This window comes from Ylistrum balloti, unplaced genomic scaffold (genome assembly GCF_031769215.1).
Source record: "Ylistrum balloti isolate Yb309-2 unplaced genomic scaffold, AGI_CSIRO_Ybal_v1 Utg369586, whole genome shotgun sequence".
In the NCBI taxonomy this organism is placed as follows: Eukaryota; Metazoa; Mollusca; class Bivalvia; order Pectinida; family Pectinidae; genus Ylistrum; species Ylistrum balloti.
The window spans coordinates 112,118-126,227 of NW_026781874.1; the positions used below are offsets into that span (position 1 = coordinate 112,118).

At 34.9% G+C, this 14,110-nt stretch overlaps 1 protein-coding gene across 1 annotated transcript; it reads left to right on the forward strand.

Annotated features, from left to right (window-relative positions):
* The first annotated feature begins 528 nt into the window (after nucleotides 1-528).
* On the forward strand, nucleotides 529-13,662 carry LOC132543853 (allene oxide synthase-lipoxygenase protein-like). The gene is made up of 16 exons (XM_060207372.1): nucleotides 529-617; nucleotides 5,195-5,666; nucleotides 5,930-5,974; nucleotides 6,676-6,804; nucleotides 6,963-7,060; nucleotides 7,349-7,481; nucleotides 7,935-8,030; nucleotides 8,214-8,310; nucleotides 8,508-8,625; nucleotides 8,777-8,869; nucleotides 9,038-9,098; nucleotides 9,291-9,396; nucleotides 10,640-10,731; nucleotides 11,141-11,314; nucleotides 11,522-11,685; nucleotides 12,547-13,662. Exons 2-16 carry the CDS (start codon nucleotides 5,196-5,198, stop codon nucleotides 12,659-12,661), a joined length of 1,992 nt encoding a protein of 663 aa, XP_060063355.1. The 5' UTR covers nucleotides 529-617; nucleotide 5,195; the 3' UTR covers nucleotides 12,662-13,662.
* The last annotated feature ends 448 nt before the right edge of the window (nucleotides 13,663-14,110 follow it).

Sequence of the window (14,110 nt, forward strand, 5' to 3'; positions counted from 1 at the left end):
TCGAATAAGCAATTCTATAGCATAAATATTTTGTAGGTTCTCGTTTATATCATCATTTAACTTTCGTGAACATTTTAGATGTGGAAATGCCTGATTCTTTGCAAAAGAGTTTATATCACGCCATCTTATGATAAGAAATAGACCAATACTTTTTACGGACAATATGCACAGTGCATTCTGAAGTTTGCTAAGGATATTGGATTTTCTAAATTGCTAGATCAGGATCTCTGAAGATGATAACTTTACATGATATATGTTGATCGGCTATGAATTAAGTTTTTGTAACTATCGTTTTTGGGCGTGTATATAGTCATTCGCACATATTATTTATGATATATTTTCAAGAAGGGTCTGAAAAGGTACTGATCATTCGTCAGACTTACTTAGAAACAAAGTGTTTGTCATGTATAGATGTATGCTACCTAGTGGCGTCTGTACGACAGTATACACAGAGGCGGTCCTTACCCAATCTGCTTACACATTGATAAGCGGTGTAGGAGGGGACTAAGCAGTCACTCGTTAAAGAAGTGTGTTTTGTGAGGTTCCGTACAGAGAACGTCTGTCTGTTAGTTGTGGTAACAGACCTGGCCTTCGTCTTTTGTTTCTTGCAGGATAAGGTAAGAGTTTTTAAGTTAACTAGAAATTATTAATATACATCAGAGACATCCGATGTTCAATATATATCAAATATGCCATGTAACCGCCCGAATCGACCTAAATTGTCCAATAATAACATTATAAAATATACATTTTCATTTCAGCGAATTTGGAAAGGTGATTGAATTGAGTTATATCCGCATGCTAATTTTCAGAAAAATATCTTTGATATGTGTCATGAGTTATTTTTTTACGTCGATAAAGTTGCTACCTTAAGCAATATGCGCAATCATCGGAGTTTTTTTCAAATGATGTTTTGACACACGACGCACAGATGCACCACTTTCAGACAGTTGAACATAATCCAGCGTGATGAGACAAAACATCCTCAGAAATAAGTACAAGCGTCCGCTGATACAGAAAAATGAAAAATCAAACTGGATCAAAACTGCTAAGATCTTACGATTCCATCTTAAATTGATAATTAGAATGTCGATGACTCCTATGTATATTGTATGAATGACTCTCTCTCTTTCTGTCTGTCTGTCTCCCTCGCTGTCTGTCTCTGTCTGTCTGTCTGTCTGTCTGTCTGTCTGTCTGTCTGTCTGTCTGTCTGTCTCTCTCTCTCTCTCTCTCTCTCTCTCTCTCTCTCTCTCTCTCTCTCTCTCTCTCTCTCTCTCTCTCTCTCTCTCTCTCTCTCTCTCTCTCTCTCTCTCTCTCTCTCTCTCTCTCTCTCTGTCTCTCTTTCTGTCTGTCTGTCTTTCTTTCTGTCTGTCTGTCTGTCTGTCTGTCTGTCTGTCTGTCTGTCTGTCTGTCTGTCTGTCTGTCTCTCTCTCTCTCTCTCTCTCTCTCTCTCTCTCTCTCTCTCTCTCTCTCTCTCTCTCTCTCTCTCTCTCTCTATTGTAATTTTGTATCTAAACAAGTTATTTTGTCCTGTCATTATGTATTTTGTCAAACTTTATGGGGAAAGGGCTCTATATAAGTTGGAAAACTTGTGCCCAATTCCATTGAAATTGTCCAATAAAATATGTTTAAATCGTAAATAAAAAATCCTACATCAGTGTCAGTAACACGGTGATGGTGAGGCGTTACTGAGTTACATACATATGACTGTATTTTAGATAATGAAAAATACGTTACTTACTGATTAGTGATAATTTCATGGGATCGCATGTCCAATCTCGGCTAAGGACGTCATGAAATTATTTTTTGTCTTTTTTTTTTAAACGTATACCTTAAATAAATAATTCTGATGGAATTAATCTTTTGTTTTGTCTTTTCTTTCACATTCCCAAGTTCTCAACGTAATATTCACCGCCAGCTACATACATGGTAAATACACCAGTATGTTATATATTATGTTCGGACACGGTGACTCCAAATGCACGTTTTCCTGTTGTCATTACACTGTATTTACAAACCGACCAAGGCCGTAAAGTGAAATAGTTGCGGTAAAGCGTCACACCTCGTGTACAAATATGTCGTAATCTGTGTAAGCATTATAGAGATACTCTACATGTAAAAGAAAAAACATATAAAATGTTTATGCAGTGTCAATGTTTTGTTTCACATGAATTGTTCAAGTGAAAACACATTAATACATTCTTCTTCATGGTACCTCCTCATGGAATAGTGAAATATATACCACGTGTTTGTTTGTTACTGATAACACCGTTTTTGTATGTTGATGTCAGTCCAGGTGATATCACAAGTAATTTGTTTTGGAAGAGGGCTTAAATGATGTGGTAATAATCCTGTTGCCGATGTTTATTGCAATACGATGTGTTTGAATCGCATACATGTCCCAGAAAGTGATTTACAGTCCTTTTCAAATTTGTGGTGGCTGGAACGTGACATCGTAATATCGCTTTATTTGGTGGAACGCGATATTGCGAGACCACGATAACGCCAAGCGAGACCACGATATCGAAGCGAGACCACGATAACGCCAAGCGAGACCATGATACGGCGGTATGGTGGCCTCGTAATATCGCGTTCCATTAAACAAAGCGATATTACGATGTCAAGTATCAGCCACCGTACACATTTATATGTTTTAGCGAATCCGCTTATCGCTGTCTGACTTGAACATACATATTGTTGGCCAGGAAGAAATGCTTTTTATTTTCTACGAAAAAAATTGAGAGTCCCATTAAGATATCCGGATTGAGGATTTCCCTTATAAGTGACATAAACAGCTTACATGGCAACTTATCAGCCCTAGAGTCCTGATACAAGCCATCTGGTCATATAATGATAATAATAATACACACGCAAAATGTAATGCTTTTTTTTAAATCGAAAATTACAAATATTTACTATATTACTTTATGTTCCCATTAACTTTTCACCCGTGACCTTGAATTCACGCAGAATTCGATTCTTTCTATCATTTCGCCAGTTTGGCGACCTATCCTTCCTGACATTTACGTTGTACAGCGTTTAAACAATTGTTGTTGTTGTTTGTTTGTTTGTTTTTTTATTTTAACTAAACCTATTTCCTTTGTTTTTTCTTCCGGCTGAATTGCACATCCTTACTTGTATATTAATCAGGGATTATGGTTTCTACCAACGCTGCCATCTGTTATTTACATTTAGCTACTGACCCGACGGAATCATGAAATTTTCGATGAAAACACATACGGAAGGGAGATAACTATTTAAACGTGTCGTATACCAACTTTTTGAGAGCTAAGTTCCGGTGCCTGTGTCGCCCGATTGTTGCGCTCACACTATATCCTTTATTGTTAAAAATGCACTCAGTATAGTTTGTTGCTTTTAATTTTTCGTCAGTCTAGTTTATGTGGGATGAAGATGGTCAATCTTAATGAAATATTTCCAATTTGAACGGGAACTGAGTATCTAACTGGAGTATTAGTAAACTTTTTCGTAATGAGTTTATAATGTTCACATACAGAACTAAATTTGTCGACTAGGTGCAGTTATTGAAGACACCAGTTCGAACACGATACAGCGATAAGTTTACAGGCATTGAGTAATACCGGAGAGGCAGAACAGAGAGTATTTTACACGAAGAAGTGTCTTACAAAACATAATTGGATGTATAGCCAAAACCATAACGGGAAACTGGGATTGGGGTAGGAATAACAAAATAAGAAACAGGTAAAAAAGCAGGTAGTAAAATTATACACACGGGAGTTGATAGGGGGTTAGGAGGGGAAGGGAATAGAGATACCGAGTGTTGAGGTGAATTAGTAACCTGACTTGACTCTGCTCACTCAGTTATCATAGGTAATGATACATGAAGACAATTGATGTGGTACTTCAGACGTAATGGAATAGAACTAAGGAGTTTGTCACGTCATTCTAACCTACGTTACACACACATGTGTATTATAGAGACTAGCACACACACACATGTGTAGTATAAAGACTTTTACACACACATATGTGTATTATAGAGACTAGCACACACATATACGTAATGGAATAGAACTAAGGAGTTTGTCACGTCATTCTAACCTACGGTACACACACATGTGTATTATAGAGACTAACATACACATATGTGGGTACTTCCGGTTGAAAGGTCGTGACAGTCTCCTGTTAAGCATACATATCATAAACTGTTCTAACAGAATATTATAGATCCCGTACATTGTAAAGGTGACATGTGTTACTTATATATGCGAACAGTATCTCTAAATTTAAGAAGAAATAATCAAATTACTACTATTACAACATATACATGTAGGCAGTGATATTATTAATTACCATCAGAGAGATAGATATTGTACAATCTTTGTGTCATTAATATTGTACAATCTTTGTGTCATTAAACAGCAATTTTTAATATTAGTTCTAAACGCTAATACTGTTCCTTGTCTACCCTTTGATCAATAATGATTCCTTAGTTTCATATATCCTCTGTCGGAAGCTACATTTTGTTGATAGATTTATTTGTTTATGTTAGTTTTTTTTCTTTTGTTTTGTATTTCTCGAAATAAACATGAACATAATTACAGTTGTCATATTCTTCAGTGAAAAACGATAGAGCTCATTCATTTGTATACAGGTACTGAGGATCAATGTGTTTGATTTTTGTTATTTCTCTCCAGAACTTCACCAATTAAAAACGTAGATAAATAATCCACCCTGTGTTGTGTGGTTTTGGGTGTTGTTTCTCATGTTTAACTTCAGAGAGGAAATAATAACGTTGAAAGTGAAAAACCAATTCCAAATGAAATCACATTTCTCATTATTATTTATCATGCTCCATATCTGAACCATTTTTGACAAGGGCTGCAAAACGTGGTTATTCTGGTTGTTTTTTCATCTTTTATCATTTTTGAGATCATGTTTTGCCCAGTAAGGATTAGAGAGCATCAGATAATACTAACGATATTCTCTCCCTCGTTTTTTTTTTTTTTTTGAAAAAATCACACAAAGTTTAGCCTCATGAAAAATATGGGACTTAGTATCGTTAAAAGCATTTTATCACTACAAGGCCAGTTAACGAATACTTGATAATACTGAATGAAATGTGATAGTTCCATGGTTACTACAATAATTCCTATATGTTCAGCTAAACATACTTATTCATAACTCTACATCAGTCATTTCCATCATTTATCAGAATGGCGTCCACCACTCATACTGTGTGGGTTACCACAGGAGACAAGAAAAATGCCGGGACGGATGCAAATGTATCCATGCGTTTCCATGGTGGAGAAGGAAAAGCGAGCACTGACGTCATCACCTTGGATAACTTCTTCAGAAACGACTTTGAAAGAGGACAAAAGGACACATTTTCGGTGACCGCGACTGTAGTCGAGACCATCGACAACATTGAGCTGTGGAGAGATACTGCTGGTCTGAAAGACGAGTGGTATCTGAATACAGTTGAAGTGTTGTGCAGAACATCCGGGCGAAAATACATTTTCCCAATCTTCCGGTGGATCAAAGCAGACTCTCACTACCGCATACGTCATCTTGATACGTCACTTCCGTCTGACACTGATCCATTCAAAGAACAACGTGAGAGGGAACTTGCAGAAATGAAGAAATTGTATGAAATACACGAGGAGTATCCAGGACTTCCCGGGCAGGTAAATTGCAAATATCCCAAAGTTGTTTACTTTTTAATATCACTATATTGCTTATTCTTCCAATCACAGAATGTCACACTTTTTTTCAATCGGTTTTCCCGCCTTTATATTTTTTTTCATTTTCCGCATTTTATTACACATAAACCTTGCAAAATATAAACCCGGCGGGATAAACTTTCTTGTTATCTTTTTGATTTATTTAGACTCACCTTTCACATACAGTTTTGTTTCTCCATTAAAATGCGTTTTATTATTTTCTTCAGGTGAAACATCTACCTCCGGAGGAAAATTTTTCTGAGGATTATAAAGTATGTAGTAAGTCCGTAGATTTATTATAACGGTATTGTTTGAAAGTTGTTTTTAACATCAAATTCAGGCTATGTCATAAATATGATTTATTCGTACAGTTCCTGTCTAGACTGAAAGAGCATACATTCGTAAATACTGTATAAGAAACGACATATATTTCATATTTCTTGAATGATGTAAAACTCATTTGTAAAACAATATAGAAACGTTGGACTTGTGGGAATGTGTTAAGTTTATTTTAAGGTTATTTTGAGATTTCGGGATTTCTTTGGCTGTCCAGGATTTACAGGACAGTCGATGACAAAACAGCAGCAGATATTTACCTGACATATCCTTCAGGAACCTCTGGTCGTATTTCCATAAGCATATTAATGACCTGTTGCAAATTGATCTTATCGTGTCCGTCTTCTTTAAGTATGGACATGTTGAATATTTTAACATTCAGCTTAAATCTCGTATTATCTTGTGCGGTGTCGAGGCATTTCGTGGCATATTATTACCTTGCTTTGATGTGGTGATGTGATCTTAAATTTGAGATGGCCTTATAGAGAGGTTTCACGGTATTAAAGGTGCATATATTTACACTCAGATATTTTTGTAACATGCACTATCATTTCAAACTTGATGTTTATTTTTCAATTAAACTGTTTTTAAAAACTTTTATTTCATAAACATAATGGATGTTTATTTTAATATGTAGTGGGACTTAGACAAGAAGAAAATAACGTTGAAAATAACTTCGAAGATACAAGAATACTTCACTGGTACATGGAAAAATCTTGAAGACCTAAAAAATGTTTACACCAAGGAAAGTCTCTTTATACCCGACGTAAGTTATCCTTCTTTTTTTCTTTTAATTTTGTTTGTTTGTTTTCTGTTCTGAAATGCCGTGATATTAATAGCCTATGATTAACCTATTATGACTAAAAGGTAATACCAATTTTGCTGTCGGTTGCTATTATGAACATGCAATATAATGTTACACAGAGCGCAGCCCACTGGCGGGAGGATGAATATTTTGGAAGTCAGAGACTGACGAAGGTCAACCACTCCTCCATACGTCTCTGTACGTCGATCCCAGCAAAGTAAGCATGATATATTGTATACATTCTGGTATGTTGATAAAATGTTGTAAATGTCACGTTTTCACAAAACTTTCATACATCATTCACAAATATTGAATAAAGGTTTTGAGCAATATCAGCCTTCATGCAGTTATTATCTTCAGATTAGTATTTTACGCTAAGTCTCCCGTTCATCCCTAAAGTAATATATGTAAAAAATCGATAGTATGGTATTGTATATTCGTGTATGTTCAAGAACAAATAGGCAAACTGTGTGTGATAACATTTTGTGTTGTTCATATGAATCAGTTTGGCAGTAACTGACGACATGGTCAAGCCAATCATTGAGGACCTTACTCTTCAGCAAGCAATGGATGCCAAGCGTCTATTCTACATCGACTACAAGGTTCTTGAAGGCGTACCGTGTTTAGAAGGCAGAATGGTACATAGTTAACAATATGTGGACACCAGTAGAGATGCTTGTTTAGACAAAACATTGTATAAAGACACGTGTGAAAGAAAACGGACTTAGAGGAAGTAAACTGCGTTAATATATGAAGAAATGTATCATACACGTATAACTATAAATAAAAATGAGTGTCGTAGAGTTGCCATAATCTTACATGCCACGTGTTAATCGTAAGGAATATTGACGCCTGTTCCAGTGTATACCAAACTTACAATATTAATCATTCATCTCCATTATCAGACATTTGTTTTAGTTTTTGTAAATCAGTTTTGATAGTAAACCTTCCGAATTTCTACGTTTTAGCCCCGTGCCTCACTGAAACAAAAGAAAACTTCATTCGAAACCATTACTTATTTTTCGTTTCATCCATTACTTACTCATTTATGATTGTTTGCACCATTCTTTGTTTATTCAATATCTTTACAGGTCTGTGCTCCGATTGCACTGTTTTTTGTCAACAAAGACGGAAAGTTGATGCCAGTTGCCATACAGCTGCAACAGACGCCAGGACAGGACAACCCGGTACATCATTTACTCTGTAATCGCTATTATGTGTAAAAACAATGACTACATTCATCCTATTGATCCATGCATTTCGTCATAACGTCACGTCTGCGTAGTAAGTGGAAACGTTCATAAACCGTATCAGATGTAGAACCATTGCATAAACGTATATTTTATCTAGTTACGTCATTATGTTTACAGGTGTTTTTACCTACAGACCCAGAATACACCTGGATAACAGCTAAACTATGGTTTAACAATTCTGACTGTTCCTATCACCAGGCTTTCTGTCATCTTGGTATGTATAGGCTGTTTAAGTATATTTTGGTTCCATGTCTTATAATTCAGAAAACAAAGTAACAGGCAGTTATGTTCTATAGATTTATAGATGATTTAATTAAACCTTACATCCTTCTCGAATTAGAATGGAACAGGTACGTGCTTTCAGATTATCCTTTGATAAATAACCATTGCACAATCTTCATATTCGTATAGGTTCTACACACTTCATGATGGATGGTGTGGCAGTGGTAACAAACCGTAACTTGTCCAGGTCTCATCCAGTCTATAAGCTCCTCGCTCCACACTTCCTTTACCTGCTGGCTATTAACACGTATGTGTCTTTAAACAATCTATGTGACTTCTTATTTTGTGTCGTTGTGTATTTATTTTAAAGAAAAATATAAAAAAAAAACTATGCTTTCCAGTGATCTTTGCAGTGTTTGATTTCATCTTTATTCTTGATACCATTTTTCATGTTTTAGACGAGCGCTAGGAAACCTCGTAGGCCCTGGAGGTTGGTTTGACAATGCCACGTCGATCGGCCGTCTTGGAACGTTTGAAATTATCAGGAGAGTGTACGTAAAACAATCGATCGTGAATTGGTTAGATATGTAGACATCTCATCGACAAGTTCGTGTAAGCAGTGTTTGATTTAGCTGCATAATTTTCACTGTGCATAACGATAAAATTGTGATTGATTGGAGTCTGATGCGTTACATTAATTTCATCAACTTGTGTTGTAGAATAAGTACATGGAGAATGGATGTTGAAGGGACCCTACCTAAAGAACTTGAAAGCAGAGGCGTGAGTGTTTTTTTTCGAATATTGTCATGGAAAACAGAAGAACTTGGAATTAGCAAACAGAATCAGTTTCAAACTCTACAATTTATAAAGATTGTGTTAATGCTGGATGCTGTTTTGTAGCTACATTTACAGGTGTAAGATGAAATAATGGTGTTATAAATGATGTATATTAATTAGTATTTACATTTAAAGGTTTTGGATGAAAACGTTTTACCTGGGTACTACTATCGGGAGGATGCCTTACCTCTTTACGGCATCATCAAGAAATACGTCAGTAATTATTTAGCACTTTATTACGGTAAGCATTGTGTTTTGCTACACTTCATTTTCACAAACGTATATATATTTTTAGGGTCAGAAATGAGCAGATATCACAACAGATCCAACTCTAGAAGACATCATTGTTCTAAAATGCTATATCAACGAATAGATGTAACATATTTTAGATTTTGTAGACTGCGAAATATCAGTAGTAATTGACAAAGCTTTGTTTCATTTCATGAATTGTACGAAGCCTGAATCACGTTCGGTTAAGTTTTAATGATATAAATAAGGATTGAATCAATGAGAGATATTTGTTCGTTATGATGAACATTTTAAACAATGGCAAGATGAAACGAACGTTTAAAAAAATTGAAATTCCCGCCAAAATTTATAAAATAAGGATAGAAGAGTGCTTTATTGGTGACACAAACCCATATTTGGGCAAAATCAAACAAAATACTCATTAAGTTAATCTTGATCGTTTATTTCAATTCTAATCAAATTTGATTATGTTTTTATGCAATACTGAGCAAATTTTCAGAACTGTTTGTTTGGCTTCAGCCAGGGTCTGGTGTTGTATGAAGAATAAATTGTAAATACTCGACATACCTGACCCCTAAAGATTCCAAAATTATCAGATATATGTTAATTACAAGTTTTTATTAACTGATTGGGCTAATGCACTTCCCCATTCGGGATATGAGTTCATTTTAAGATTTTTCTCCGTCGTCTCCTACAACTTATACTTAAGGCCCTTTACATCACTGACGAATCCTAGAAGAACAAAATAGCTTATGTTGGAGTTCAATCAATTGATTGGCTCTATTGTACCTTATCTGAATTTGTATTCAAAGACCCTTTGACTTTTGTGTATTTAATAAATCTTTTTTTCAAGATTTAAGGCATAAAACTTAGCATTGCAGCATATGTGGATCGTTCAGTTAAATAAAGATATTCCTCAGTAAAGTAGATAATAGACTTCATATAAAAGATATTCTCAATATGAAAGACAGATTTGCAATATTCACATTCCGCATCATTAATTTTCCGTGAAATGGAAAGTATTGGCATATATGTTAAATATATACTTATGACTACTTATAAGCCACTTTACTGGGGATTTCCTACCTGGGAACAAAACAATTACTACGTATATCCGGATGTATCTTAATACGGATATAGAGATTCGTCATCCGAACTGACATATCCCATCTCAGTGTAAACTGTATTATTCGCATGTTTCGGATCTTATTTTGGAATAATCTTATTTTCTCTAGACTCGCCACAAAAGGTACAGGGAGACAATGAAATCCAAGGCTGGGGCCATGAGCTCGTGAAACCGATACTGGATGGAGGATGTGGACTAAAGGTACACGGTACACACGCATGCGCCTGACATGACTGTCAAATATAAGTCTTTTGTAGGAAATTGTCAGGTCAAAGAGTCATCGAGAGAGAAAAAAAAATCAAGAAATAACAGGAAGTTAATGATAGTAATACCTACATTTGTTTCCTTTAATAGATCACTTTCACAGTTTCTCTGATTGTTTTACAACGTCTCAAATCATTTAAAGAAAGTGATTTTAGACAATCCTTTCTTTTTATATCAAAACGATTTATAACTTGAACTAAAAAAAAAACATCTCAGATACTCATCCACCTACAACAATCCAGGATACACTGAAAAATATTGCCGATAATTTCCACAAAATGATATCGTACAGTTTTGTAATACGTAAAAGTGATGTTTTGGTTGAAGAATACATAATTATATACAGGGTGTACCTGGGGACGGCAAGTTCCAGACTGTAGATCAGCTCAGCATATGTTTGACCAACATCATTTTCACGTGCAGCGTTGGTCACGCTGCGACAAATTTCGCTCAGTATGACCAATATGGCTTCCCTCCAGCCTACCCCGGCGTAATGGCCGGCAAACCCCCCACGGACAAGGTTAGTGTTATATGTTGCCGTTAGATATGGAATTTGTACCAATAGTATAACCAGTTCATGGAGAAATTTAGAAAATCGTGCATAAATTAAAGATATTAAAATCACATGTTTCGATTTATGAAATTACAGAATTAAGATCAAATGTAAAGTAAAGTTTGAATTTCTTTTTTCATTTAAATCAAATGACACGTTCATTTTTCCATATAGTCGCCCTTGACAGAAGAGTGTGTCCTGGCTGCCTTGCCAGATAAAGCTACGACTCTTGACACAATGCTCATAACCAAAGTTCTCAGCGACAAGGGTACCAATAGTCTCGGCGACTTTGAGGTCAACTACATATTTGACCCTGCAGCTCTCGCAGTTGTTGAAGAGTGAGTATTTGCAATTGTTTTTAACTTATTCGATGGTAAGTTGTATGTATAATGCTTTCAATACATGTATAAAATTAAATCATTTAAAAAAACAAATCCATTCGACCACACTCTTGTTTTAACTGATCAGACAGGAATAATAAAATTTAAACTTGACATTGGAACAATATCCACGAAAATAAGATTTCCTTTAATGGTGACCATCCCCATTTAGATTTTGAAATTTCCTTCCATCACTAAGCTTTTCCCCAGGCACTCCAACGCTTCAAACTCCGGACCCTTAGTATCACTGACGAGTCTTAGAAGAACGTAACAGCTGATGATGCAGGTCAATTTGTTGTTCGGCTCCATTGTATCTAACTCTAAATATTTATCAAAATGTGTTATGCACATTTGTATTCAGATCACATACTTCCAGTTTGTCAAAATTCTATTCTCTCGCTTAAAAGGAAATAGTGAAAAAATCAGACACGCGAAAATGACCGGTATTCATATTTCTTCCGATGCATATTTAGATCTTGGTATGTAGGGTTAGTAAAACAACTATATTGCCTAAATTGTATCTTGACATTCACGTTTAATAACATTTAACACGTGTAAATGAGGCCTTGTACTTGAGTAGTTGTAGAGATGTTATGATTAATTTCAAATGAAATTGCCGTAGAGACCGTGATTACATCACACAAAATCTACCCTTGTTATCTTCAGTTTTCTTCCATTTGCATAGTTATTCTTTCAGCTTGTGAAATTATTATACGCCTGGTTTAATATTATTAATAGAAATTCAAACTTTATACAAACATTTGATGATGCCAATACGTCGTAAACGATGTAACAATATATGACGTCACTTTTTTTCAGTTTTCGTCATGACTTAAAGAAGATATCTCTGATAATTAGAGAAAAGAACAACAAGCGCAACCCGCGTTACCCGTGGTTGGATCCAGAGGAGGTTCCGAACTCCATAAGTATCTAAACCATGACTCCGGAATTTGTAACGTTCATTGTCAAGTGTTTTTGTTTGGTTATAATGTGTATCAATTCTAACAATGTTCCCTGACAATTTTAAGATATATGATTATCTGTTTGTATCGTCAAACATGACAATGCTTGTGAAAAAATAAAATGTATCAAAAATTACGCCATCGGACAACCCAAACATTGTGTGAACCATATAAACACAACAAAACAATACCAATGATAGTTTAATTGTTGTTCTGTATCTGACACACACAAACAACACACAGGAATATTAGCATTGTTGTTCAGTATTTTATACACACAAACAACACACAGGAATATTATCATTGTTGTTCAGTATCCTATACACACAAACAACACACAGGAATACTCTCGTCATTGTTCAGTATCTCATACATACAAACAACACACAGGAATATTAGCATTGTTTTTTAGTATCTTATACACACAAACAACACACAGAAATATTATCTTTGTTGTTCAGTATCTTATACATACAAACAACACACAGGAATATTAGCATTGTTGTTCAGTATCTTATACACACAAACAACACACAGAAATATTATCTTTGTTGTTCAGTATCTTATACACACAAACAACACACAGAAATATTATCTTTGTTGTTCAGTACCTTATACACACAAACAACACACAGAAATATTAGCTTTGTTGTTCAGTACCTTATACACACAAACAACACACAGAAATATTAGCTTTGTTGTTCAGTATCTTATACACACAAACAACACACAGAAATATTATCTTTGTTGTTCAGTATCTTATACACACAAACAACACACAGAAATATTATCTTTGTTGTTCAGTATCTTATACACACAAACAACACACAGAAATATTATCTTTGTTGTTCAGTATCTCATACATACAAACAACACACAGGAATATTATCTTTGTTGTTCAGTATCTTATACACACAAACAACACACAGGAATATTATCATTGTTGTTCAGTACCTTATACACACAAACAACACACAGAAATATTAGCTTTGTTGTTACACACAAACAACACACAGTATCTCATACACACAAACAACACACAGGAATACTCTCGTCATTGTTCAGTATCTCATACATACAAACAACACACACAGTATCTTATACACACAAACAACACACAGAATACACACAAACAACACACAGAAATATCATCTTTGTTGATCTTATACATACAAACAACACACAGGAATATTATCTTTGTTCTTCAGTATCTTATCCGTTTATTTTTTTATTTGTTTGAATTTGCATTCTCATCTCCATACTAATCCAGAGCTTATAAATTTTTTAGCTGATATGATTAATTTTATTCGTTAAAGCCAAATCAAGAGCTTTTATATCATGTCTTTTATCATATTTTTATTTCCGTTTTTCATCAGAACGATATTAACGTATTAATTTTCATCAACGAAATTGACAGAATA

Bases quoted from the DNA above. Each gene is read 5' to 3' on its own strand.
- LOC132543853 (XM_060207372.1), top strand. From the start codon at position 5,196: ATGGCGTCCACCACTCATACTGTGTGGGTTACCACAGGAGACAAGAAA. The intron at 5,975-6,675 runs GTATGTAGTAAG...TTTAATATGTAG, and splicing joins ATTTTTCTGAGGATTATAAA to TGGGACTTAGACAAGAAGAA. The intron at 8,870-9,037 runs GTACGTAAAACA...CTTGTGTTGTAG, and splicing joins TTTGAAATTATCAGGAGAGT to AATAAGTACATGGAGAATGG.